Source organism: Podarcis melisellensis (assembly GCF_964234715.1).
Source record: "Podarcis melisellensis genome assembly, chromosome: 10".
Taxonomy (NCBI): Eukaryota; Metazoa; Chordata; class Lepidosauria; order Squamata; family Lacertidae; genus Podarcis; species Podarcis melisellensis.
Window position 1 is genome coordinate 39325628 of NC_138542.1, and position 26923 is coordinate 39352550.

Below are 26923 nucleotides of genomic sequence, written 5' to 3' on the forward strand. Positions count from 1 at the left end.
GTTGATCCGTAAATGGCTTGGGGCTCAGGAAGGCAGTTGCTGTATCACCTCCCCTATATATGCCAGCCAACTCCTTGAGATCAAGTGGACTGGAGACACCCTCCAACAATGCCATGCTTGCCATTGGGGTGACATGGGAGAAGACATTCTTAATAGTGGCACCCCAACAGTGGAATGCCCTCCCCTCGCAGTTTGGTTTGTTCCAACAGTGATGAGCTTTAAGCAATTTGTAGAGACATAACTGGCCTTTTTTTTCCAGGGGGAACTCACAATAACTCGGTTCCAGCACCTCTCAGGTAGGCACAATTGCCATTCTTAGAGAACAAGGGAGGCATTCATGGTGAGTTCCAGCACCTCTTTTTCTAGAAAAATAGCACTGGACATACTGAGGCATTTCCTTAAGTTGACTGGAGATGTTTTGTCGCTCTCCTGGTGCTGCAATGCAAGCTGACGCATTGTTGCCATTTGATTCTTCAGATTTTATGATGTATTATATATTTTATGTTGCATCCCAATCTGTGAGGGGGTTATAAAACCTTCAAGACTGCTGCTTTCCCACTACCATTTCCCTCTGCCATAAAACAGAGGCTGCTGCTTCTATGGGTGGCAATGCAGCTACAGAAGGAAAGCGGTTATGGTGGAACCACCCTCACTTCTCTGCTGACAACCATTCCTATTGAAGCCACTGGCACTTTGTTGAGCACAGGTCTGAACTTCAGTGTATCCAGGCAGAAGCCCAACACACACCCCTTATTCTACAATATCTTCTCTTTACAATGCCTCCAGGCCCAAACAAACCCAAAGGAATACATACATAATTTCTGCATGTGTGATAAGAAGAATCTGGTGGCATATGCAAAGAATCTCAGATTTAGAACACAAAAGGGCACTTTTCTAGCCCATAAGGTTTCAAATACAGTGGTACCTCGGGATACATACACTTCAGGTTACATACACTTCAGGTTACATACGCTTCAGGTTACAGACTCCGCTAACCCAGAAATAGTGCTTCAGGTTAAGAACTTTGCTTCAGGATGAGAACAGAAATCGGGCTCCGGCGGCGCGGCAGCAGCAGGAGGCCCCATTAGCTAAAGTGGTGCTTCAGGTTAAGAACAGTTTCAGGTTACCGTATTTTTCGCACCATAGGGCGCACCGGACCATAGGGCGCACCCAGTTTTTAGGGGGGAATCAAGAAAAAAATCCCCCCAGCCCCAAAGAGCAGCGTACAGGCTGCGCACAACCTCTCCCTGCCGGAGGGGTTGCGCGCGGCTATGGAGCAAGCCAAAGCAGCAAGCGGGATGGATCCCGCTCGCTGTTTTGGCTTCCCCTTTAGCCCCGTGCAGCCTCACCCTCCTGGGAGAGGCTGCATGGGGCTAAAGACTCCATAGCACCGTGCAGCCTCTCCTTGCCAGAGGGGTTGCGCGCAGCTATGGAGCAAGCCAAAGCAGCAAGCGGGATGGATCCCGCTCGTTGTTTTGGGTTCCCCTTTAGCCCCATGCAGCCTCTCCCTCCTGGGAGAGGCTGCGTGGGGCTAAAGACTCCATAGCCCCGTGCAGCCTCTCCTTGCCGGGAGACGCTGCGCACGGCTTTCCTGGCTTTACTGGGAGGTGTGGGGATTCACCCACCTCCCGCAAAACCGGCAGAAGCCGCGCAACTCCTTTAAACTCCTGGCTTTTCTTGGAGGTGCGAGAAGGGACTGATGCGGCTTCACAGGAGAGGTGCTGCGCAGAGAGGGAGAAGGGGCATCGCCCTTCAGCGAACCTGGAGAAGGAACAGGAGGAGACCCTTTTGTTCCTCCTCCGGCTTCGCTGGACAGGCGCGTTGCTGAAGGGGCGCTGCGTCTTCTCTCTCTCTCTGCGCAGCCCCTCTCCTTCGCAGGCTGCCGCCCCAAGCCTCACGCGCCCGGCAGGACCTCCCGCCGGGCGCGCAAGGCTTGTAGACACACGCCCGAAGCACGGGGAGCCCTCCGGAGGGCTCCGCGTGCTTCGGGCGGCAAGCTGCCGCCCCAAGCCTCGCGTGCCCGGCGGGAGCTCCCGCCGGGCGCGCAAGGCTTGCAGACACTCGCCCGAAGCACGGGGAGCCCTCCGGAGGGCTCCGCGTGCTTCGGGCAAGCTGCCGCCCCAAGCCTCGCGCGCCCGACGGGAGCTCCCGCCGGGCGCGCAAGGCTTGCAGACACTCGCCCGAAGCACGGGGAGCCCTCCGGAGGGCTCCGCGTGCTTCGGGCAAGCTGCCGCCCCAAGCCTCGCGCGCCCGACGGGAGCTCCCGCCGGGCGCGCAAGGCTTGCAGACACTCGCCCGAAGCACGGGGAGCCCTCCGGAGGGCTCCGCGTGCTTCGGGCGGCAAGGTGCCGCCCCAAGCCTCGCGCGCCCGGCGGGAGCTCTCGCCGGGCGCGCAAGGCTTGCAGACACACGCCCGAAGCACGGGGAGCCCTCCGGAGGGCTCCGCGTGCTTCGGGCGGCAAGCTGCCGCCCCAAGCCTCGCGCGCCCGACGGGAGCTCCTGCCGGGCGCGCAAGGCTTGCAGACACTCGCCCGAAGCACGGGGAGCCCTCCGGAGGGCTCCGCGTGCTTCGGGCGGCAAGGTGCCGCCCCAAGCCTCGCGCGCCCGGCGGGAGCTCTCGCCGGGCGCGCAAGGCTTGCAGACACACGCCCGAAGCACGCGGAGCCCTCCGGAGGGCTCCGCGTGCTTCGGGCGGCAAGCTGCCGCCCCAAGCCTCGCACGCCCGGCGGGAGCTCCTGCCGGGCGCGCAAGGCTTGCAGACACTCGCCCGAAGTACGGGGAGCCCTCCGGAGGGCTCCGCGTACTTCGGGCGGCAGGCTGCCGCCCCAAGCCTCGTGCGCTCAGCGGGACCTCCCGCCAGGCGCGCAAGGCTTGCAGACACTCGCTGGGGCTGCAGGCTGCTGCCCGCAAGCCTTGTGAGCCCGCGGGAACTCCCGCCGGGCTTGCAAGGCTTGCGGATAGCTTCCTGAAGCCTGGAGAGCGAGAGGGGTCGGTGCGCACCGATGCCTCTCGCTCTCCAGCCTTCAGCGAAAGCCTGCATTCGCACCATAGGACGCACACACATTTCCCCTTCATTTTTGGAGGGGAAAAAGTGCGTCCTATGGAGCGAAAAATACGGTAAGTACGGACCTCTGGAACGAATTAAGTACTTAACCCGAGGTACCACTGTAATTAAGAAGTTGATACAGATTTCAGTTTCCTGTAGTCAGGGAGCATGATTTCCATGCAACTTGTACAGCCTTTCCAGGCAAGCTCCTTTTAGTCTGGTGGCGCCCAGCCCAAGCACTTTTCTGTTGACCCTATGTGCAATAATTATCCTTGAATTAAAGACCATTTATCCAGTTCCTCTTGAATACTTTAGTCATTAGGGGAATGAAAGAAATTTGGGGAAGCAAGAATTATGGCCAATGTTCCAGCTAACAACCTGGTATGAAGTCTTGTCTTATTTTGTTCCTCTTTAAGGCAGACAAGGGGAAAGAGAAAACACTCTATTTGGTGCAGAAATGATGTCACTGCAGCATTCTTGCATGCCACATTGTTCCTGCTCTTATACCACGGGTAGGCAAATTAAGGCCCAGGGGCCGGATCCGGCCCAATCGTCGTCTAAATCTGGCCCACAGACAGTCCAGGAATCAGCGTGTTTTTACATGAGTAGAATGTGTCCTTTTAATTAAAATGCATCTCTGGGTTATTTGTGGGGCATTCATTCATTTCCCCCCCTCCAAAATATAGTCCGGCCCTCCACAAGATCTGAGGGACAGTGGACTGGCCCCCTGCTGAAAAAGTTTGCTGACCCCTGTCTTATACTAACTCAGATCTGCTCGGGCATCTAGCTCAGTATTGACTAGTAGTGGCTTCCAATGGGTTTCCTACCTGACAATGCTGGGTATAGAATATGGCACCTTCTGCTGCAAGATGCAACCTCGTTTTTCCCGTGAGTTAAGGAATGCCCTACATAAATCAACAAGAACTCGCACCATGATGCATGGGAAACGAATGGGGCAGATACTGTGCCAGCACCTGGAGAACATGCACACTGGAGATCAGCAGAGTTTTGAACTGTGCTCAGCATGCAAAGGATGGGGAAATATCAGAAAACAGATTGGCTATTCAGAAAAACACAAATATATATTTAATAAACGCACACACACAAAATTACATATTCAAAATGTTATCAATGATTTTTTAGGAAATCACTTACACCAAAGAGGCACATTTTATTTGCTTCATGTCACTGTTTTGTCTTCCTGAGAATGCATTTGCATTGTTTATTTTCAATCTCTGACAGAGAGTAACAGTTTCTCTTGGTTCTCTAAGCACTCTTTCAGTTTATCTTCCGTCAAAGTCAGGCGCTGCTCCAAGATTGAGACAGTCTGTTAGGAGAACAGGGCAACAAATGCTTGTCATTGATTGTAATGTTTTATTTACAAAATAACTTCTCTTAATACACTAAAGAAACCAGAGAACTGCAAGATTTGATTCAGATATTCCACCATTTCAGTAGCTCACGGAAACTTTAAAAATACATGGTTTTTTTGCCGTGCTAAACACATCATGGCCTCGGCATCAAAATAAAGCCAACTATTGGAGAAGAACTCTAAAATCCAATTTATTTTTTTCTGGCAGAGCATCCTTATATGTGCTGTGTATTCAGTTGTATCAGACTAGAGTATTGATTCGGAGAATAAAGCCTCCAGCTTCTATAACTCTGGAAACTAAAGTGTTGAGCGTTCCCCTTTCAAAGCTGATACCCAAAGGGCCACATGAGATGTTCTGCACACACGCCAGGGTTTTTCCAAATCTCTCCCTTCCCCCAAGCAGGTGTAGCCCTAAACAGCTGCAGGTAAGGCATGTGATGTGGAGACTGCAGCTGGGGAAGAATGAGTGACATACGCCCTCCATGCCCTTGGAAGCCCCTTCTCAGGGGGTCCTCAGGTCTTGGCACGTACGGTAAATATTGTGAGTTCTGAAGGGACTTCAGAAAAGGCTTGGATGGGCATCACAAATGTCTGAAATACTTTGTTGTATCAGAATCCAACTTTTCAGTGATATCTGCTTTCAAATATATTCTCCACTCTATTGTAGAACACATTAAATTGATAGGAATGGTGTTACTGAGAAGTGTTGAGCAAGTTTTTGTGGATCTGAACACACCATGTAAGACACATTCTTTTTTTTTTTTTGAATTTTTTTATTTTCAATGCAGAATCATAACAAAAATGTAAGACACGTTCTGTGTTTCTCGGGTACTAGTAGAAATTGGGTAATGCTCTGATAGACCTTAATTACATCGACAATAACTAAAATGATTAAAGGATGTATTGTTTTCTTTTTCTTGGTCATATTTTTTTTTCTTTTTGCAAGTTTTACAAATTTACTTAAGTTTCAAAATATGTTTTTCTTAAAATTTTGACTTCTCACCCTTACCACAATGATGTATTTTATTCCTACCTTATACCTACTGCTTTATATAACATACTTTTATCTAATACAATTATCCTCTATTTCACCCATTATTGTTTTCATTCTGCAGCTGATATATTTTTTCTAGGAGCTCAAAGTACTTCACATGTAAAGCAGTTTGTTTTAAATCAGTAGATCAATCTACTAAGGCATTTGCTAATTGGGGTGGGGAGGAATTTGTTATCCGTTGGGCTGAGCAATTTTTTTTAATTGTGAAAAACTTCTTTTTCGACACTATTTTAGCTCAAGTATGTTAATTATGGTGGCATATCCATCTGATAAAGAGTAGCAACTTTTATTAAATTTAAAGTGCTTCTACTTCCTTCAATATCTCAGAAATACATCTATACTGGCATTGACATATGATATGCATTTTCTTTCGCTGACTGACCAGAAATCCTACTTCACAAACATAATATTGGTAATTATTACAAATCTGTAGATAGTATTATTATACATTTATGACAGACAAAGGGCTGAGGCAGAGAGACTGAGTGTAGCCTGCCTCAGGTCAATGAACTTGTGAAGGAGTTACCATTTGCGTAGGCCCACCTGAGAAAGTTTTTGAAGGCTGGGATGTCAATCTTTAAAAGAGATAAATTTTGAATTGAGGGCCCAGAGGCGTAAGGAGACAGGAAGAGTCCTGCTAGACCAAACACAAGGCCCAGCTGGCCCCTGAAGGAGGAACAGGGCTATTTGTCGCTTCACCACTAGCCCCAAGAAGCCTAGTGATTTATTATTTACTTGCAGGCAATCCAGTACATGCAATGGTGTTGGGGATTTACTCACAAGAGTAAGAACATCCAGCTGCTCCACAATGTGTTCCAAGGCGTTAGTCAAAACTGGAGAAATGCCTACTGGCTCATCCATGGCGTGCGCAATGTATTTACTTCCGTCTTCCAAACTTGTCCTTGTTGCTCTTGGTGAGGATAAAACTGAATGCTGCTGCATGTCTTGGGTGTTCATTCCATCTTGCTGCATGATCACTCTCTCTTGTTGCATGGAAGGTTGAGCTAAAGGGATACTTGGCTTTGTCTTCAATTAAAAGGAAAAGCAGAGGGTGGTAAGCTTGAAAATCTTCAGCATCCTTTTTTCCCTTTCGGGAAGCAAACCTGAGAACTGCAGTTGTTACCCTGCCATACCTGCTCTCACAAAAAACCAGAGGAGGTTCCTCCTCAGCCTGCATCTTTTCTCTCTCACATTTCTCCAAAAGGACTTACCATTTTTAATAACTCGTATTCATTTTTCTTTTATTCTCTGATGTTCTGGAAGCTCCCAGAAGTATTTTACTTGTAGCCTTTCACTATCATGAAGTGGTTTACAAAATAAATCTCCCTGGTGACTGCTAGCAGGAAGACTCGCCATGAGACTGAACTAACACACGGTGATTAGAAGCCTAGTTTTGCATGCCCTTGAGGGTTGGTTCCCAAGGCCGCAAAGCAAGTTCTTTATGAGTTGGAGGGGCCTACTAGGCAAGCCCAAGCTCTCAGGGCCACCTCAAGTAGCTCTTTAGATCTCAGCCACAGTTAGAAGTGTTACTGCACCAAAGCCGTTTTTTCCTGCATGGAAGCAGTTTCGGCAGATTCCAGCCTTGAGTGTGGCAACATTTGAAGCTGCCAAGTGGGCTGAGGTTATTACAGACTCCAATGCAAAATCAAATCAAATCAGGACTCTTCTTAAATAAGGTTGTAGGGGTAGGGGGCAGAGGTATTCTGTATGTATGTTGAAACACATATGGAAATAAAAGGAACATAAAAGTGAATTCTCTGTAGCTTAAATGATGAAAGCTAAAAAGATAGAGCCAAGTATTTAGCATCACAAAGCATCACAGAGAAACAAATTCTCTTCTCCACATTAAACCAAGGCTAAGTTCTTATTTATTTGTTTGTTTCGTAAAACTGATATACTGCTTGATTGTAGAAAAAACCTCAGTACAGCAGTCCTGCACGAAGCTTGTTATAGTCAGTGCCCCTGCCATTTGACAGATACATCAAGCAGGCCTAGTCAAAGAGACCAGGTGCTGCTCTCTCTGAATATAGGCAAGAAGGAATTTATTCTGTGTAGATCTGCCATATAGCTAATGACATCAAACACTGGTACAATTCAAAGGCAAAAGCACATCCTTAACAGAATCTATTTAACTCCAAAGTATATCAGTTGTAAGAATTTTGCCTGCAAATAAACTAAGTCATGGTATTCTGGAGAAAGTTCATGCCATGCTATCCGACTCAAAAACCATCTGCATTTAATCTCTGGCCAGGCATCACACACATAAAGCATATCTGACAGCTTCCTGTGGAATACCAGGAATGATCTCATTACAAACAAGGATTTGAAGATAGGCTTTCTAATGAATCATGACGTTGGCGAGGCATGTACTTTAAAAATAGGATGGCCAGCTCCCAGTTTGCTTTCTGATGTTGAACTTTTTTGCATTGCTCTGTTGCATGCAAGGTGAAAAACACACACACTCTGCCTCTTATTTAAGAACAGACTAGATACGTAATATGGGAGTTCATTAAGAACTAGATCTTCACAGTGATATATGCTTAAGGAGTAGCTATTATAGAAATAAATATCAGTATATCTGACTGCATTGTTTGGGAGGAAGCTTATGCATTTTACTCGACAGTCTAATAGTTTATTAAATCGCGAAACCAGTTGACGATAACTGAATTGAATTTTGTTCAAGCAAAATAAATACAAATAGCCAGTTTGCAATCATTTATTATTACTCCTACCATATTACTTCCTTTTAAGCCATTTGGTTCTAGTCCTTTGATATTACTTTCTTTTTTCACACATTTGAAGTGTCAAAACCAACCATATCTTTATTATAGTGGCATCTGAATTCATGACACCTTACAAAGAATACAATCATACCTTGGTTTTCAAACAGCCTAGTACTCAAACATTTTGGCTCCAGAACAATCAAAACTTGGAAATGAGTGTTCTGGTTTTTTAATGTTCTTTTGGAAGCCGAACGTCTGACAGGACTTCCGCGGCTTCCGATTGGCTGCAGCAGCTTCCTGCAGCCATTCAGAAGCTGAGCTTTGGTTTTCAAATGTTTTGGAAGTCAAATAGAATTCCAGAATGGATGTGTGTGTGTGTGTGTGTGTGTGTGTATATATATATATATATATATATATATATATATATATATATATATATTTGCGGTCATCGCAAACCTGTACATGGAACACTTTGAAACCAATGCTTTAGACAAGTCAGAACACAAACCCAAACTTTGGCTCAGATATGTTGACGACACCTTTGTAATTTGGCCACACGGGAAGGAAAAACTGGATAGCTTCCTCACACATCTCAACAGCCTACACCCCAAAATACAATTCACTATGGAAATAGAAGCCAACAACCAACTTCCCTTCCTTGACGTCCTAATCTACAAAAAACCGGATGGCTCCCTAGGACACACTATCTACCGGAAAAAAACACACACCAACCGCTACTTACATGCACAATCACACCACCACCCTTCACAAATAAACTCCGTAGCCAAGACTCTCATCTCCAGAACCAAACGCCTGGCTGACAAAGACCACTTGACAACTGAGTTACAGAATCTCTCAAATGTGTTAATTGCCAATGGATACCAGCAAAACAGGGTTACGAAGCTAATCCAAAAAGAAACACCCCCCAAAAACCAAGACACAGAAGAAAACAATGGCATGGCCCTCCTTCCTTATATCAAGGGCACTACAGATAAAATTAGCAAAATCCTCCATAAACACAATATCAAAACAGCCTTTTGCACCAACCAAAAAATAGCCAATATCCTCAGAAACCCCAAGGATAAAATCCAGTTGGAAAACCAAGGGGTCTATGAAATACCCTGCAAAGTCTGCCCAGCCACGTACATTGGACAAACAAACAGACGAATAAATGCACGTATCGCAGAACACAAGAATGCCGTCAAAAAAGAAGAAAAAACTTCCTCTCTTTTCCAACACATGAAAGAAACAGGACACGAAATTAATTTTGCAGATTCCAAATTGCTCTTTAACATGGAACATCACCACAAGAGAATAATCATGGAAGCCATCGAGATAGAGAAACACCCTCACAACATGAACAAGCGTGACGACACATCCCGCTTGCCAGACATCTGGAAATTAGCCCTCCCCACAAAAACTGACACCAGATCCAGAGGCACACAGAACGCCATCACCAATCAACCACACCAGACCCAAACCCAGACCCTCTCCACAGATAAATTACAGACACCATCCAGTAGCCAAACCATGGTGGCACCCCCGGATGCTGCACCCCCCTGCAATCCCTACACAGATCTGGCTGACACAGGCCACAAAACCACAGCTCGCCCCTATACACGAAGCCAAGCCAGAGCACAACTAAGTGCAGTACAGCCATCTTCTCAGAAAAACTCTTCACAAAGTTCAAGAGGTCAAGACACAAAGACTTTAGCAACTAATCCACACCTAATGACCCACCTAAGTGGTACTCAGGATATCACTCAAGAAATCACTCAAGATATCCCTCAAGTAATTAAGGAACAAAAGAAGAAAAGGCACACTAGCCTGGGAACTTCCTCTCTGCCCAGAACATTGGAGGCTATACACCACACCCCCTCAACAGTATTTATAGGAACTCAAACACTGAGATCCTGCTCTGTTCCAGTAACAAGAAGCCGAAAGCACCAGCCTGAAGATGACGAGTGAGACCTCGTCGAAACGTCGCCTAGACACCCCAACTTTTACACGGGAAGACACCCGAGGACACCAAAACCTGCATATATATATATATATATATACACACACACACACACACACACATATATATACATACCTTGAACCTATCAGGTAACACCACCCCCATGTGACTGTGGAAGAAAGCAATTACTATGTACGTTTTATGTATTCCATCCCAGCAACCCTATCAAACCTACTGGAATCAGCAATGGCAGCAAGACTTGGTGGGCTGCACCCTAAGCAGGTTAGGCTTTTAGTTGATGTCTGACTTTTGTACAATGTTACCCAGGGTTGGGACACGTCAGTTTCTGAAGTATAACACAGAGTTTTCAATTAAAGTTCATATTCCCTTGATGGATACAGAGTTCAGAAAAGTGCCTGAATATACAGAATAATAAAATTTCAATTTATAAAAAAGAAGTGATAAAAACTACTCTCTTAAGGTTAGGTGTTTTACTATGTTCAGTTAATAATAATAATAATAATAATAATAATAATAATAATAATAATAATAATAATTTATTATTTATACCCACCCATCTGGCTGGGTTTCCCCAGCCACTCTGGGCAGCTTCCAACAAAACACTAAAATACAATAACCTATTAAACATTAAAAGCTTCCCTAAACAGGGCTGCCTTCAGGTGTCTTCTAAAGGTTTGGTAGTTATTTTTCTCTTTGACAGTTGATGGGAGGGCGTTCCACAGGGCGGGTGCCACTACCGAGAAGGCCCTCTGCCTGGTTCCCTGTAGCTTGGCTTCTCGCAGCGAGGGAAGTGCCAGAAGGCCCTCGGAGCTGGACCTCAGTGCCCAGGCAGAATGATGGAGGTAGAGACGCTGCTTCAGGTATACTGGACCGAGGCCATTTAGGGCTTTAAAGGTCAGCACCAACACTTTGAATTGTGCTCGGAAACATACTGGGGGCCAGTGTAGGCCTTTCAAGACCGGTGTTATATGGTCTCGGCGGTTCAACAGACTGATCCTATGATTCAAGAAAAGGCCAAGCCTAAGGATCTTTCTACTAGCTTTACACTACAAAGACTGTTTGGCGCAGGACAACACAAGGACTTGAGTCCTCGGACCTGGCAGAGAACATTCAACTATTGGCTTCGTCTTAATCTGAATCCACCTGGTCTACTGCCTCTAGTAATGCAAGACCCTCACAAAAGCAAATGGTTCAAAACTGTGCATCAAAAACTCCTTACATGCGGTCTGCATTCACAGTCCCTACTATCAATGGGCCTCATTAAAGCAAAGAGTCTAATAGGCCAGCGCCTGAAAGACATTGAACGACAAAACAACCTGACTATCTTAAAGAAACGGTGCCCATGGTATACCTACTTTCCCCCTTCTCATTTTGACTCTCCAGCTTCATATTTGTTTAAACTAACCATCCCAAAATACAGACGTGCCTTTACATTGGCTAGATGGGATGTTCTTCCCTCTGCTGTACTCGAAGGTCGTTACCAAAAGACTCCATTTGAAAAACGACTTTGCCCATGTGGAGATGGTAACACGGAAACAGTGTCCCACGTCCTTCTATCTTGCCCCCTTTACAAAGACCTAAGGAATGAGATTATTACTCCACTCATTCTCTCCAACCCCGGCCGTTCACCAGACATTACACTGTATTTTCTATTATCTGATACGGATAGTCAGATAACAGAGAAGGTCGCGAGGTACATCGAGAGAGCTGCGAAATTGAGGGCCACCATCTGAGTGACAGACTTGTTCATCTGACGGACCTCCTTTTGCTTGTTCTTTTCTTCCTTTTATCCCTATTTTCACTTTTAACTCTTGTATAGCTGTGGCCTGTTGGCTTTGCTAATAAAGTTTTGATTTGATTTGATTTGACTTGAGTCCTCCTTGAGTCCTCTTTGCACATCACAGCAGTTACACACAGTGAAGTTTTATTGCTTTGGGGAAGTGTATGAGAGAGAGAAGATGACCAACTTTTAAAACGTGCACTGCTTTCTATTTACGTTCATAATCCACAGAAGCTCAAAGTCTGGCACAAATGTACCCTGCCTAGTTCTATAAAACAGGGACTGGATAAGTACTCAAGGAAAGCTTCCCAGGGAGACAGAAGTAGAAGTCGCCTCATATATTCTTGCAGCCTAAGCCCTAGGAATGAGCTGTAAATCTGTGGCAATGCAGGGACCCCCCCCCCAACCACAAGGGGCAAGACTAACAGGATTACCAGCTCCCTTAATGAAACCAACATTTTCACAGCTCACTTTGTTATTATTACTAATTTAGCATGGTCAAGCTTCTGGAGGGCACTAGGTCATTTCAGAACAAGAAAAAAATAGAAATAAAACCTCATCGACTTGATTATATGATAACATATGCAAGGGAAATAAACTCAGCTCCCCAGTTGCTGCCTTTGCAGCTGTCTTTGGGGAAACTGGTTTTATTTATTTATTTGCTGAGGTTGACAGCTGTGCTATATTTAGCACAACTACAATGGCATTAAATAGCAGCTGCTTTCCAGCCATGGTCGATCGGAACAGTAAGTGGGTCTATATGGTCTGTTTGACAGATCTGGGTTTGGGGTGCGAAATATGGAAAGCCCCATGAGTGTTGTGCTTCAGACGGCAAACGGTCTTAAAGGAAGCTTCCTGAATAGCTCGTAAATCAATGGTTATCGCTTAGCATTTTTAACACAGGAAAAAAAGAGCTAGCCTATTACAGCTGTGCGCAAGGGCTGCAGATGCGCACAGCAGGAAATGCCAATATTCACTAGTTCTGTGAGCTTGATTAACCTGTCCCATCCTCTTCAGTGTCAAGCTAGGCCCCAAATATGAGACGCTGGAGAGAACAAGGCATTTTCTACCCCAGTGAAGAAATGTGCTCTATTAGAGCAATGTGTAGGTATTGGTTGCATATAATCCCTTGCATAAAATTATACTTCTGTGTAGATATGAATGTTAAAACATTGCATTTTTATATTAAGCCAATGTTTTCCATGACCTTTTCATATGCTAAATTTAATTTACATTTAAGAATGCAAGCTTAATTTTCATCTATCAGCAAAACAGGTTGAGTTTAAAAAGAAAAAAGGGGGGAAAAGAGGGCACCACCAGAGACTAAAATCATCAGGCTCTAGGCTCCCAAAGGTGAGAAATTCCCTGACAGGAAGTCAACTCTAAATATAAATGCTTCAGGAAGGAGAACATACAAGTGCCTTCATAAACTACAAAAATTCTTGTGAAGAGCAGAGGCGCCAAAAATAACAATATGATCTCTGCAGAGAGGGGTAAAGAAATGTCATAAAGGCTGGTTTTCAGTGTCCCTGCAAACAGCTGCTGCAGGAAATGAGAAGGACAAATAACTCAAAACCGCTGAAACATTCCCACTATTTGCTATCAAAATAAAAATGAGCCAAGTTTTATTTGCAGCAAGTTTTTTCAGACCATAGTTAAGACCTTATAGTGAGGCCTTTTGGCAAAGGTGCAGAGCAACCTATCTCTTTCCTGGTGTGGAGTTCTAGCACCTTCTCCAAAAACAGCTTAACAAGCTCTACCCCTCCTTCCTGCCTTCCCTATCTTGTCTTTGATGTACAAGAGGACATGCCAAATGAATACACCATCTATGTCAACTGGATTTTCAGTCTGAAATGGTGCAGAACTGATATATATGGAATCTACTCCAAGCTAAACAGTTCACCAATGCTGACTGAACATTTCCTTTCCTTACAAAAATGATTAGTTGTGGTCTCCCTTCACTTGAAACACAGAGAATACTTAGGGAGCAATTTCACACTCTCTTAATAGTGAGCCATCTTGGTTGCAAGTCCTGAAAGACCTGCTCCCTGCCTTGCAGGCTTTCCCTCACCTGGCCTGGGAGGGCAGCACCTGGACTGACTCCAGCTACAAAAGCTGAGTGTTGGACCTTCTCTTGTTAGCATAATGATTCCAAAATGGTGGCATGAAAGCTTGTATTCAGAATGGATTTGTTCACAAGGAATAATAAACTTTAAGCTTCTTCCTTTTCCCCCCTACCAGCAGTCTCGCCAGACTAATTTTCTGCACTCTGCTGCAATATATATATATATATATATACACACACACACACACACATACACACACACACATACACACACACACATACACACACACACACACACACACCAAAATCCAGCAGCAAGGAATGTTGAGAGTCAATTGGAAGTGTAAAAAAATGAAAAAGGTGGAGTGAAGAGTGTTAAATTGTTTGCTCAAGTTCCTAACCGTTCATAGAAAGGTACTCTGAGCAGAACACTACCACTGAGGGGTGCAGAGATGATATGCTGTAATATTTTGTTGTAGGTTGAAATAATATTTTGCATAGATAGGGATTTTGAATGGTCACACTGTTTTGCATCCAATCACCCTGGTAAACCTTGCAATAGCTCTGTAAGACTGGGAACAACAATACTAACCTTACTGCAAATTGTGGGAGGACAAGATGGAGATGGGCATACAATAAGGCAGGAGGGGAAGGAAAATTCTAGATGTACATTACAAAAACATCGGAACTCTTTGATGGAAAGCACACATAATGTTGTCATGTGTGGGACTAAGCTCAGAAGGAACAAGTTCTGCTAGTCTGAAGAATAAGGGACAGTGAAGAGCACCAACTCTCTCGGTGCCTGAGATATCACAGGTGATGTTTTCTAGATTGTACAAGCTTTCTTTGAGAAAAGCGATTTAAACGTGTGTTTCTTTGAAGGCATAAATGTGCAAATAGCAGACAGCTCTTCAGAGCCCTGGGGAAGACAATAGTGTGTTGAGGAAATGAGCATCCACTAGAGGGTCAGGAATGCATAGCATCTGGAGAGTGACAGCAAGGGAAAGGTCACCCTTCTGAAGCTAAATACTTTGTTAGCTTCTGCTTTGATGTAGGTCTGTCAAACCCCTGGTGACTTTTGAGCCAGAGGCAAGATTTGAATCCAGCACTTCCAGATTCACAGGCTCAGCTTGGTTTCTTTCCTGCTACACCATAAAAGATTGCAGTTTGTCTAAACCAGTTTTCAATTGTAATTACGGCCCTACTCTAGAACCACTGAATTTCTATGCCTTAGCTTTATCTTGACCCAGAATCTTACCACTCTCTCCCACATCCTTCATAACACCACTGTGTGTGTGTGTGTGTGTGTGTGTGTGTGTGTACCCTCATAGATTCCAAGAGCGTTTTGGCCTTTTGTTCAAACAAGTGCATGTCTCTCATTTACCAAACACAGACTGCATGTCTTTCCTCAAGGATGCATTCTTAACATAGGGACACAATCCAGCCAGAGAGTTTAAACTGCCAGGCTGTTTTCAGAGGAAAACAGGCATAGAATTGTTCTGTTAAAGTGCTCAGCTTTAGCTGGAACATGCACAAGGGGGGAATGCAACAGATTTTTGCACCTTGTAGACATGGGCGTAGCCAGGATTTTTGTTAGGGGGGCAGGCCTTCTGTTAGCGGGGGCACAACCTCAGTTTGCTATGTATTTTTATTGAATTTTATTGATGGGGGGGGGAGCTGCCCCTCTCCCACCCCGGCTGCGCCCACGCTTGTAGGTCAAGACAACACACACATTCCTGTTTTGACTCTGCCCATTTTCAGGGGATGGGTGTTTTTGGTGGCATAATTTGCAACGACTGGGGGGGATGGACATCCCACTCCCCATCATGTATGTGACATTTATCCTTGGCTCAGCTATATCCTACTCATTTTTAAGTCATCTGAAGGCTGTGCACCCCCATATGCGGAGTGTAATGCACATATATCTAAGATTTCCAAAAGGAGAGCAGGCAGGCAGACATACACATGGTTATTCTGCAATGGCAAGGTTATTACCCTTATCACCACCCATCTATATTATGTGTGGGTAAGTAGGGACGCGGGTGGTGCTGTGGTCTGAACACAGTACCTAGGGCTTGCTGATCAGAAGGTCGGTGGTTTGAATCCCCGCGACGGGGTGAGCTCCCATTGCTCGGTCCCTGCTCCTGCCAAGCTGGCAGTTAGAAAGCACATCAAAGTGCAATTAGATAAATAGCTACCTTTCCAGCGGGAAGGTAAACAGTGTTTCCGTGCGCTTCTCTGGTTTGCCAGAAGCGGCTTAGTCATGCTGGCCCCATGACCCGGAAGCTGTACGCCGGCTCCCTCGGCCAATAAAGCGAGATGAGTGCCGCAACCCCAGAGTCATCCGCGACTGGACCTAACGGTCAGGGGTCCCTTTACCTTTACCTAGGTAGGGTACTGTACTATTGTCACTGAAGAGGAAAGCATGGACTGTTGTGGAGAGGCTCATGCTTTGATTCCCCCAGAAAAATGGGCATTACAAATATTCCTTAAAAAGTCAGCTATACAATTAGAGCAAGAGCAATGCTCCAGATTCAGATCCAGCACTGCTTCTCTCTGACTTCCTTTGATTTCAATGGGGCACATCAAGATGGCTGATGGAAGCCTTCTGTGTCCTGTTTCAACTATTTGTGCTATAGGCATCAAATGCTTAAAAAAGAAATTGTTTACATTTAATGTTAAAAAATTGTTTGTAAATAGTTCCGTGATTCACAACAACATTTCCACTTTGGAAAGCAGGCACAATTTGCTTCCTAACCATACTTGATGGAATCTGAACAAGCTCGGCCAAAGATATGTGTGCCTACCACATTCAAGTTTAAAGCAGGGCAGTTACAGATTTACAGAACTGCTGATTGCCAGCTTCATTAGCCGCTGGTTATGCTTACGGACTGGCAAAGGCATTGAGATCAGTAGTAAATCATCTTGTAGGTCAGCAGGAAGCTCATTATGGGCAGACAGTCCAAGTGACAGAAGCACTTTCTGAGAGTGCTAGAGTAGTAATTTCCTGTGTGAAAGGCCTGCCGCTGTTTCTGCATTCCTCAGGGTACAGCTCTCAGAGAATGTTGCTTTTCCACAGGAAGAGGAAGGAAGCAGTTGTTCGTGATGGCTGTGAGGAATTTTATATATGCCTCAGAATCAGCTGTGATAATAATGGTCACAGCTTCGATTCCCAGAAAAATGGGGGAAATGAGAAGGTGTGAAGGAGAGAATTGGTGATGGAGGCAGGATGTCACAGTTCACAAGTAAAATACCCTATGAAGGTACTATGGGAAAGGAATACAGAGTGAGCGCCCATGCTCAAATCCCACAGAGCCACTGAGGTGTTAATGCAGTGACAAATAAATCCCCCTTTCACACAAAGAGCTTGGTAAAGACTATTAATGAACAACACAGTGGTGCACATTTTCACTTAATTTCAGAACACATATTCTAGATCTCTAGGATCTATTGGTTGCTATAACATATACTGAACTATTATTTGTCTTTTCAAAGTGACACCTTTGGTCAATAAAATACTCCCTAGCTGCAGTATACAAAGGGGAGGTCTCACCCAGAAAAGTGGAGCAGATCTTTACATACTTGTAGTTCACTGAACCAGAGTAGCCACCAACAGCTCTTGCCCTGGCATATTTGGCAACAGTCTCACGGGGCTGAATTAAAAACCCTATCATGCAGCATTTATTGGTGATGGTCTACAAAAATCACATAATAAGAAATCTGAGAATAATAGACCCAGAGTTTGAAATATATAGTTGCTGAGGCATGGACATCGGAAGTCAAAGTATTTAGGAAGCAGCAACATCAAAACAGAAGGAGAGCCTTTGGCATAAGGTAATCTGTAGCGCTGGATACCCTTGTAATTTGGCTGTAATTAAATAAATAAGGCGTGAGTAGCAGATGCTGTGCAGGATTTAGATGTCAACCCTATCCAAACATGTACAGCTTTTTAATTGCTCTGGATTTTAAAAAAAGTATTAGAAGCAATGTTTGGATTATATTTTAGTTTGTAATTCATCCTTGGAAAACTTACCAGTGAAACAGAAGGTGAGGTAATATCTACGACAGGAGGGTCAAGTGTTTGCATATCTGTGACGTCATAGCTGGGATCTATCTGTTGAAAATCAGAGTTGAAAATATTATGATTGTTTCATCTACAGAAAATGGACACAGGATGAAACCCTCAAAAACCACATGTCAATATAATATTCTCCTTGTCAAACTATTAAATGTGTATCAAAATCACAGAAGTGAAGAGTTGGAAGGGACCCCCCCCTTAATGTAGGAATCTCAATTAGTAATCTCAGTTAGTAGCAGCCATTTACATACAGCACAATTTTCTTCTGTATGGCTTGGTTTCTGCCAAGGTAACTGGATTTCTCCTCAAGGTGTTTTGAGCAATTACTAGTTATAAGCCACATTCTTACTTCTAAGATGAACCAGTGCTTTTAAAAACAGTAAGTAAAAAAATGTCTATTGGAAGCCTTATCCACAAATGCAGAGTGCTAACAGCAGGACTCTCACCATGACAAAGCATCCTAAAATCACACAAAGCACACTAAAATATATCTGAGAAAGTCAAGAACAGATCAGTTACAATCAACAACATGATGTTAAAATATCACTCTGTCACATCAAAACCTTTAAAAAGCTTGCAGACATAAATTTTTAAACATCAACAATTATGTGCAGATGCACACCTCACTATCAGTGCAGCAATCGGCCTGGAAAGCCCCATTCTATCCTGACATTGTTTCAACTTCTTCCATAGATGGGACTTCAAGCAAGGCTTCTCAAAGCCTAGAGGAATCTAGTGCAGTAGCTTCTGGATAACTGCCAAACAGGGTCCATGTGCTCCTGTCTTCATTTAACTTGTCAGGAGAGGGGCTAAGGCATTTTGTAGCAATCGAAACTTCAAAATTTTAGCAGCTTCTGGATCATAAAGCTATTTCAACTCTCTTTTCCAAGTCACCAGATTTAAAACAGTTTTACAAAACTGGTGTGTGCAAAATAAAGGATGGCAGAAGGAAACTGAACAGTTTAGGAAATTGAGGCCTGGAGAACTTTCTATGGTAATCTCTTGCCTGTGGCTGTAAAATTAATCCATATCATGGTCCTTCATCACATATATTGCCCAGGTAAGATTGAAACTATAGGACATGGTATGACATTTCCCGTATTTAAAAACATTCATTGGGGGGGGGGGATCATACTGGGCTGTGCAAACTATTATTACATTTTAGTGCCATCTAGTGTCTGTTTGCCTTAGATGATAACTATTGATTTAAAATTTCCATGGAAAGCATATAGAGCAGGGGTCAGCAAACTTTTTCAGCGGGGGGGAGGGGGGACGGGCGGTCCACTGTCCCTCAGACCTTGGGGGGGGCAGACTATATTTTGAAAAAAATAATGAACGAATTCCTATGCCCCACAAATAACCCAGAGATGCATTTTAAATAAAAGCACACATTCTACTCATGTAAAAACACACTGATTGTCTGACTGTCCGTGGGCCAGATTTAGACGGCGATTGGGCTGGATCCGGCCCCTGGGCCTTAGTTTGCCTACCCATGATATAGAGCTATCCTATACTGTACAGAATCTTGGATGATGATACAATGATAACATGACATGGCCTGCTATCAGCATTATTACTGGGCATCAAGAAGATGACTGAGAGTATTATAAACCATCGGTCCCAGCTCCTGCCCACCTAGCAGTTCGAAAGCACGTCAAAGTGCAAGTAGATAAATAGGTACTACTCTAGCAGGAAGGTAAACGGCGTTTCCGTGCACTGCTCTGGTTTGCCAGAAGCGGCTTAGTCATGCTGGCCACATGACCCGGAAGCTGTCTGCGGACAAACGCCAGCTCTCTCGTCCTATAGAGCGAGATGAGTGCGCAACCCCAGAGTCATCCATGACTGGACCTAACGGTCAGGGATACCTTTACCTTTACCTGAGTTAGCAAAAACGTATAAGACAAGTACAAATACCTGCTGGAAATGTAAAGAAAAATAAGGTACCATTTACCATATGTGGTGGTTGTGTAAAGTAATAAAAGCATTCTGGGAAATGATATATAATGAAATGAAAAAATGTTTAAAATAACTTTTATTTTAAAAAACCAGAAGCTTTTTTTATTAGGAATTATAGGTACTGACATCCCAAAGGACCAGAAAAGACTTTGTATGCGACGACAGCTGTGCGGATGCTACTAGCCCAGAGATGGAAAGAAGACAAAGTCCCGACCAAAGAGGAATGGCAAACTAAGCTAGTGGACTACGCCAAAGTGGCAAAACCGACCAGAAAGCTCAGGAATCAAGAAGACAAAAACTTTAAGAAAGAATGGGAAAAAATTGTAATATATCTAGGAGGCCACTGTAAGCAGATGAAAACATTAGCAGGATTTTAATAACACTTGTAATGTAACAATCACTATGGACAATATGGGCAGATACAAAACATGGATCACGAAATTATATGAAGTTGAAAATGTTGACACTAAGACCCAAGGAGGGAATGGGGGGGGGGGGAGTCGGGCGAATCAGAGAAATCTCAAAATGTGGACATTCATTTGGTATTGCTATAACTTTATGTTTGTAAAACCAAATAAAAATTATTTTCAAAAGGAAAAAAAACAGACATGAACTGATATACATTAAAGGGAGGGGTGAATATTGGGGTCTGTGCTGGTATTGATTCAATGATTACAGATTTGAGTTACTGGGTGAACGCATTAATTCTTTACTGATTTGATAACAAGCTAGTTTTTGTTGGGCTTATTTAGGAACATGGGGAAATGGACCATATAAAACCTCAGGGTCTGCAGAAGAGCAAAAGAGTAGATTGAGAGGGAACGGAATGGAATAGCCTGGAAGAGAGACTGGTTGGCTGACATTCCGGGAAGCAATATTTTGCTGCAGGTCTCACTTGCAGGCAACTACTTGTTAACTTGTAAATAGTTAGATGTTAGAAGCCATAACGTTTACCTCAACAGACTGTGGTTTTGCTTCATGGCGATGAGGTGATCGAGGGTAAATATCAAGAAGGTGAGGTGGTTCATCCCCATGTAATTTTCGCATGTGATTTTTAAGAACTTTCTTGTATTCAAATGCATCAAAGTTTGTTTTCCAGAACAACACCTGTAAAAAGTCATAAATAAAAATATTGACTGAGGTTTAACTCACACTAACTGTTTTGGTTTTGCGGTCCTTGCATTTGGCACGAGGACAAAGGAGAGATACTGTGAGCTACTTTGCCTCTCTTAGGCAGGAAAGCATCTCAAGGCAAGACCTTGCAGATGCGCAAACAAAGGGGCAGGGGCTCAAATTATAATAATGTAAGTAAGACTGTTAAGAAAGTATTAAGAAAACACAGCAAACTCTTAATTGTTTAGAGCATCTAATAAAGTTATGTTTTACATTAATAAATCAAAATCTTTAACAAACCTGTGCATCCACACCACCAGAGACAAATGTTTCTCCACCTTTTGAAAAGGCTACAGAGAGAACAGGTCCCTAGTCAAAAAGAAGAAAAGAAGCCAGATTAAAAATAAAATTAAAAGACTTGGTAGTGTTTATAATTGTTTCTGCATCTAAGAACCACCTCATACATTGCTGCTTTCTTGCAAGAAATTGTTTCAAGTGGAATTGTTTCGAGCGGAAATACAGTTACTGGAATGTGAAAAGTGTGGCAATGTATGTGCTTGGGCTGTGAATACAACCGTTCAGCAAACCTAGCAAACACAAAATGTTCAATAGGTGTATCTTTGGCTGTTTTACTTCACATGTTACAATAAAACTGATTTCCTACACTGAGTTAAGGCTAAGAGAACTGAACTGAGTTACACAGGCCTGGTTCGCACATCAAGTGAAGCCAAAGGGAAGATAAAGTTTGGTTTAATGTGAATGAGCAGTGTGCTGGTGCAGGTTGCTGATTCTGCAGGCACTTCGCTTCTGCTGGGAAACAGAACCTGGGCTTAATAATTTATTAAATTTGTATCCTACTTAGTGGCTTGGATTTCACCAACCTGGTGCCCTCTAGTTTTTTTGGACTACCTGTCACACCAGCCATAGCCAGCCATGACTGCATTAGTTTACACAGGACTTGAGAGATGAGCCGCTATCACAGGGATGCAGCCACCATGCAATTTGGAGTGGTATCTGCTTAGCTTGAAACAGTCCTGAGACAGCCTAAACAGAGTTGGAGGGATAGAAAAAGTGAAGCTGGGTGTTATCAATGTGTTTATCTGAGTTTCCAATTTGTATGCAGTCTTGCTCAGTTCTGTATATCTTTTGAAACAGGCCTAGAGCTAGAATGAAGCTCAGTAGGACTTCACAGGGGACAGGGTAATGCAGGGTAATGAACGTAATCCGTGTTTTATATTTTTGTTTAAAAGGGAGCAAAAGGCCATGCTAATGAATGGCTAACAATGTTATGGCCCCAATATAACCTCATTGTAGAAGAGGAGAGGGGCTTAAATTAAATTTCTGCCTGTGACACAGGCAATATTAATCAAAAATTTCTTTTTTCCCCTTTTTCTTTTTCTTTTTTTTTTTTTTGCTTTTGAGTTGACAAGTTGAAATGAGACATCAACCTCAAACATTTAAAGCTTCCCTTCAGATGTCTTCTAAAAGTCATATAGTTGTTTATTTCTCTGACATCTGATGGGAGGGTGTTCCACAGTGCGGACACAACTGCCGAGAAGGCCCTCTGCCTGGTTCTCTGTCCTTTCACTTCTCGCTGTGAGGGCCAGAAGGCCCTCAGCACTAGACCTCAGTGTCCGGGCTGAATGATGGAGGCAGAGACACTCCTTCAAGTATACAGGAATAGGAAAGATGATGGGCAAGAAAAGGATAAATTATTGAGCATTTTGTGTTTGCTAAGTTTGCTGAACAGTTGTATTCACAGCCCAAGCACATACATTGCCACACTTTTCACATTCCAGTAACTGTATTTCCGCTCGAAACAATTCCACTTGAAACAATTTCTTGCAAGAAAGCAGCAATGTATGAGGTGGTTCTTAGAAACAGAAACAAGCAAGAAAGTAGAAGAGAGAACAACATGCTACCTCATGCCCATGAAGCGTGTACAAGAGCCTTCCTCCTAAAAGATCCAAAATCTTAACAGTACTGTCGCTGGAAGCTGTGAGGAGATAGTTGCCAGAAGGATGGAAAGACGCGCAGTTTACGCCGGATCTGTGAACTGATTCAAGTAAAAAAGAATTCAGATTTTGATGGCAAAGAAAGGAGCCAATATCTGCACTGGCTAACACCGCAATCCACAGCATGCTTACTGAGAATTGTTTTCAAAGGCACTTACTCCCAGATACATCCCAATGCCATCAGGTGATTAGGACCTTTGAAGCTTCGAAGTTGAGACTTCAAAGCACCACACAGAGCTTGCAAAGAGACCTGCACAGTGCTTTAAAGTGCCTGAGGCTTCAGCTTTCTGCAAGCACTGGTTATGCAAAAGAGATCCAGACAGCTCCAGCTCTGCTACCCATCCACTGGTGGTGGAGCCGACATCAGCTGTGTGAGCCAATCCTATAGGCTTTGGCTCTGCTGCAGGTGGTACACAATGAAATGCATCGTATAACATGAGTAAACAAGAGCTTTTGGCTTCTGAAAGAAATGAATCTCCACACGCTAACAGAATGGTTACAGAGTTAGGGACGGGTCTTTGGGTACAGAGAATAAGAAGCTCAAAATCTGAACCCCTTTAACAACCAAATGCAAGAAAAGCAGAGCATAGAAACACAAGCTCAAAGTATCTACTTTATTAGGGGATTGAAAAAGATACTTGTGATTTTATCTACACTACTGTGCTGCCATCCTGTGGCTTAAAGTAGCAAGAACATTTAGTTCTTATTGAGGGAAAGCAAATGGATTCTTTTAAAGCCTTGATCAAGAGTCCCAGCGGTCAGCAAACTTTTTCAGCAGGGGGCTGGTCCACTGTCCCTCAAACCTTGTGGGGGGCCGGAATTTTTTTTGGGGGGTGAACAAATTCCTATGCCCCAGAAATAACCCAGAGATGCATTTTAAATAAAAGCATACATTCTACTCATGTAAAAACACCAGGCAGGCCCCACAAATAACCCAGAGATGCATTTTAAATAAAAGGACACATCCTACTCATGTAAAAACACACTGATTCCCGGACTGTCCGCGAGCCGGCTTTAGAAGGCAATTGGGCCGGATCCGGCCCCCGGGCCTTAGTTTGCCTACCCGTGATCAAGAATAAGGGCTCATCCAGATTTCTACTTGTCCTGCCACTTTTGCCTGGGAAACTCTGATCTTTAGTACAGAATTGGAGCAAACATCAATCGGGTTTTCTGCAAGCTGGTATTTGCTCTGATTTAGCACAAAAGAGCAAGTTTTATAGGGGGAAACAACGGGACAAGCAGAAAACAACTCCGACCCATGCTTTCTAGGTGCAGTACTGAGGAAGTGTGGGTGAGCCCTGAAGTTTCAGAAAGAACATGTTGGTCAAAAAGGAATGTTTCATTAAACAAACAGCAATATCCAGACTATGCACCACTTTAAACTATAAGCAGAATATATAGCAACCATAACTAATTTTACAAAGGCATGTTGCTACTTGGCTACACGTTTTAATTTTTGTTTTCGTTTTTCTTATTTACAATGCAGGGCTGTATGAGAAAAACTGAGTGCATTTTTATATTTATATCTTGCCATTCCTCCAAGATGAGGGATCCACAAATTCACAAAACACATTGGGTAGCCCTCCCTGTTGTGGCATGCTTGGCAAGCTCCTGTCCTCCCCGTGAACTTCAATCTGGAGAGGAGAAGGAGAAGTTCTCCCTATGGTTGAACTGCGCATTGGAGGCACTCCAAGTTACAGCACAGTGTATCACAGACAAGCCCCCACCTTTCTCCTGCTCTTGGAGCTAGGAAGGGGTGTGTGGGATTGTTCCTGCATATGGACTGTGCTTCTCTAAAGCTCAGGGTAGCACTCTAAAGTTCAGGGAGGGAGTTGGGGGAAGGGCATGGTTGTGTCTGCACATTTTTGCTAGCTACCAAGACCAGCCAAAAATCTGGGGACCACTGACACTAGAAGCATACAATGGGTTATCCTATAAAGTAAAATAGGTCTGAGAGGTTGCAGATTTTACATGGCCACAGAATGAGCTTAAGAAGCGAGCTGGGATATTAATTCCAAGCATTCTGGTCCTTTGTTGTTTATCATTGCTATAGAGTTGCCATCTTTTCATATTTACACGCTCAATGCTTTGGGGATCATCATTTACTATGGCCCTAAAGTGGAAATTGTGTCAGCATTTTGATCTTGCTAAATGTGAATTTACTAGAATGGTACCCTGGGCAGTCTACAGGTTGAACTAATATGCTTCTCAAGAAGATTTAGTGGGCAAGAAAAAGCCCATACTGATTCAAGGGCAGTGTTGACACCAAATAAAACCGAAGCAACAACATAAATGGAAGATAAGGGAACATACTTTTAAAATGGCTCATGCAATTTATATAATTACATGTTGCTATATTAGCCATATTCTTATCAAACAGTCCTCTTTTAAAATATTAGTTTTGCATTAAAGCATGCTTTCAGATGCTCAGAATGCCAGATTTAAATTCCTTCTGAAATATTTAGGCCAAGTCTGTAACATAGGCTTGCTTTATTATCCCCAAGTAAAAGATAAGAGACAAAGGCTTGGCTAGTGAAGTTAGCAGCAGAGATATGATTGTAACTGGAAACTTTCTGGGACACAGCCGGCATTCTTAGTTACTAAGACCTCTACTAGCTTTTAGAGCAATTACAAAAGGAAGAGGTTTAGTAACCTTTTACCTCGGTGCTGCTGCAATAATTTGTTTATTCGAATGTCCCAGATCTTCACTGCGTGATCGGAGCCTGCGCAAGCTATACACGTACCATCAGGACTGAAATCCACATAGTTGGCAAATCTACAAGGAAACATTAAAAATAACGATTTGTCATTTGTTACAAGAACAATGCCATCCACTTGGCTTACATTATTGGCCCATGTTTTTTAATGAGTTTTCCATCACATCCTAAGGACTCAGAGCCATGCTGTCTGCCCTCACTATTGCCCTGTGAGGTAGGCCACACTGAGATACGTTTACTTATTTCATAGTACTTATACAATGGTACCTCGGGTTAAGAACTTAATTCATTCTGGAGGTCTGTTCTTAACCTGAAGCACCACTTTAGCTAATGGGGCCTTCCGCTGCGCTGCCACTGCACGATTTCTGTTCTCATCCTGAAGGGATTGGAATCATCCAAATTATTATGTGTTCCATATCTAAACAGCGTACCTTCCAGAAAAGAGAAGTAGTAAAGGAAGGTATCTAAACACAGCAGACTGGATTGTACTAGGTTTACGTTATCTAAGACCAAGAGCTTTTCATTATAGCCCAAACATGGCTATAGAGCAGAATGGAAAACTAAAGCACACCAGAAGCACATCTAATACGTTACAGCACAGTAGATTACTCTGAAGAGCCTTAAAATACAGTGACAAACATAGTTACAAACCCCCTTTGGGCCTTGTCTCTGAGTTTGGAAGATTGGTCGTGGAGACAGTGCAAATGGCGCTGCACCCCCAACACTTTGCTTTTCACAACAACTGAAGAGGCCTCTAGCAGATCTGCAAGTGTCACTACAACACTGCCACATTTCCTTTCATATATGAAGACTGCTTACCCTTCATGATCTATTATATCATCAACACAGGTTTTGTTTCTTAAATCCCAGATTTTAACAGTTTTATCATCGCTGCAAGAAACTATTAATCTTCCATCTGGTGAGTATCTAGAAAGGAAAGAAATATACCGCAGCTTTAAAAACGCCGACATCTAGCATCTAAATCAATTGCCGCTTGCAAAGTTAGTGACCATTTTATCCTGA

The 26923-nt window shown here is 43.6% G+C and overlaps 1 protein-coding gene across 3 annotated transcripts in view; it reads right to left on the minus strand.

Moving 5' to 3' along the window:
* Positions 1–4109: 4109 nt before the first annotated feature.
* POC1B (POC1 centriolar protein B) overlaps positions 4110–26923 on the minus strand; it is a 29562-nt gene continuing 6748 nt past the window's right edge. For all 3 annotated transcript variants that reach the window (XM_081926593.1, XM_081926594.1, XM_081926595.1), the window contains 8 exons: positions 26720–26827; positions 25844–25959; positions 23091–23224; positions 21469–21537; positions 21010–21162; positions 18055–18135; positions 6253–6498; positions 4110–4373 (listed from right to left, as the gene is read on the minus strand). In XM_081926593.1, the coding sequence (XP_081782719.1) occupies positions 4275–4373; positions 6253–6498; positions 18055–18135; positions 21010–21162; positions 21469–21537; positions 23091–23224; positions 25844–25959; positions 26720–26827 (1006 nt within the window). In that variant the 3' untranslated portion in view covers positions 4110–4274. The remainder of the gene's footprint in view (positions 4374–6252; positions 6499–18054; positions 18136–21009; positions 21163–21468; positions 21538–23090; positions 23225–25843; positions 25960–26719; positions 26828–26923) is intronic.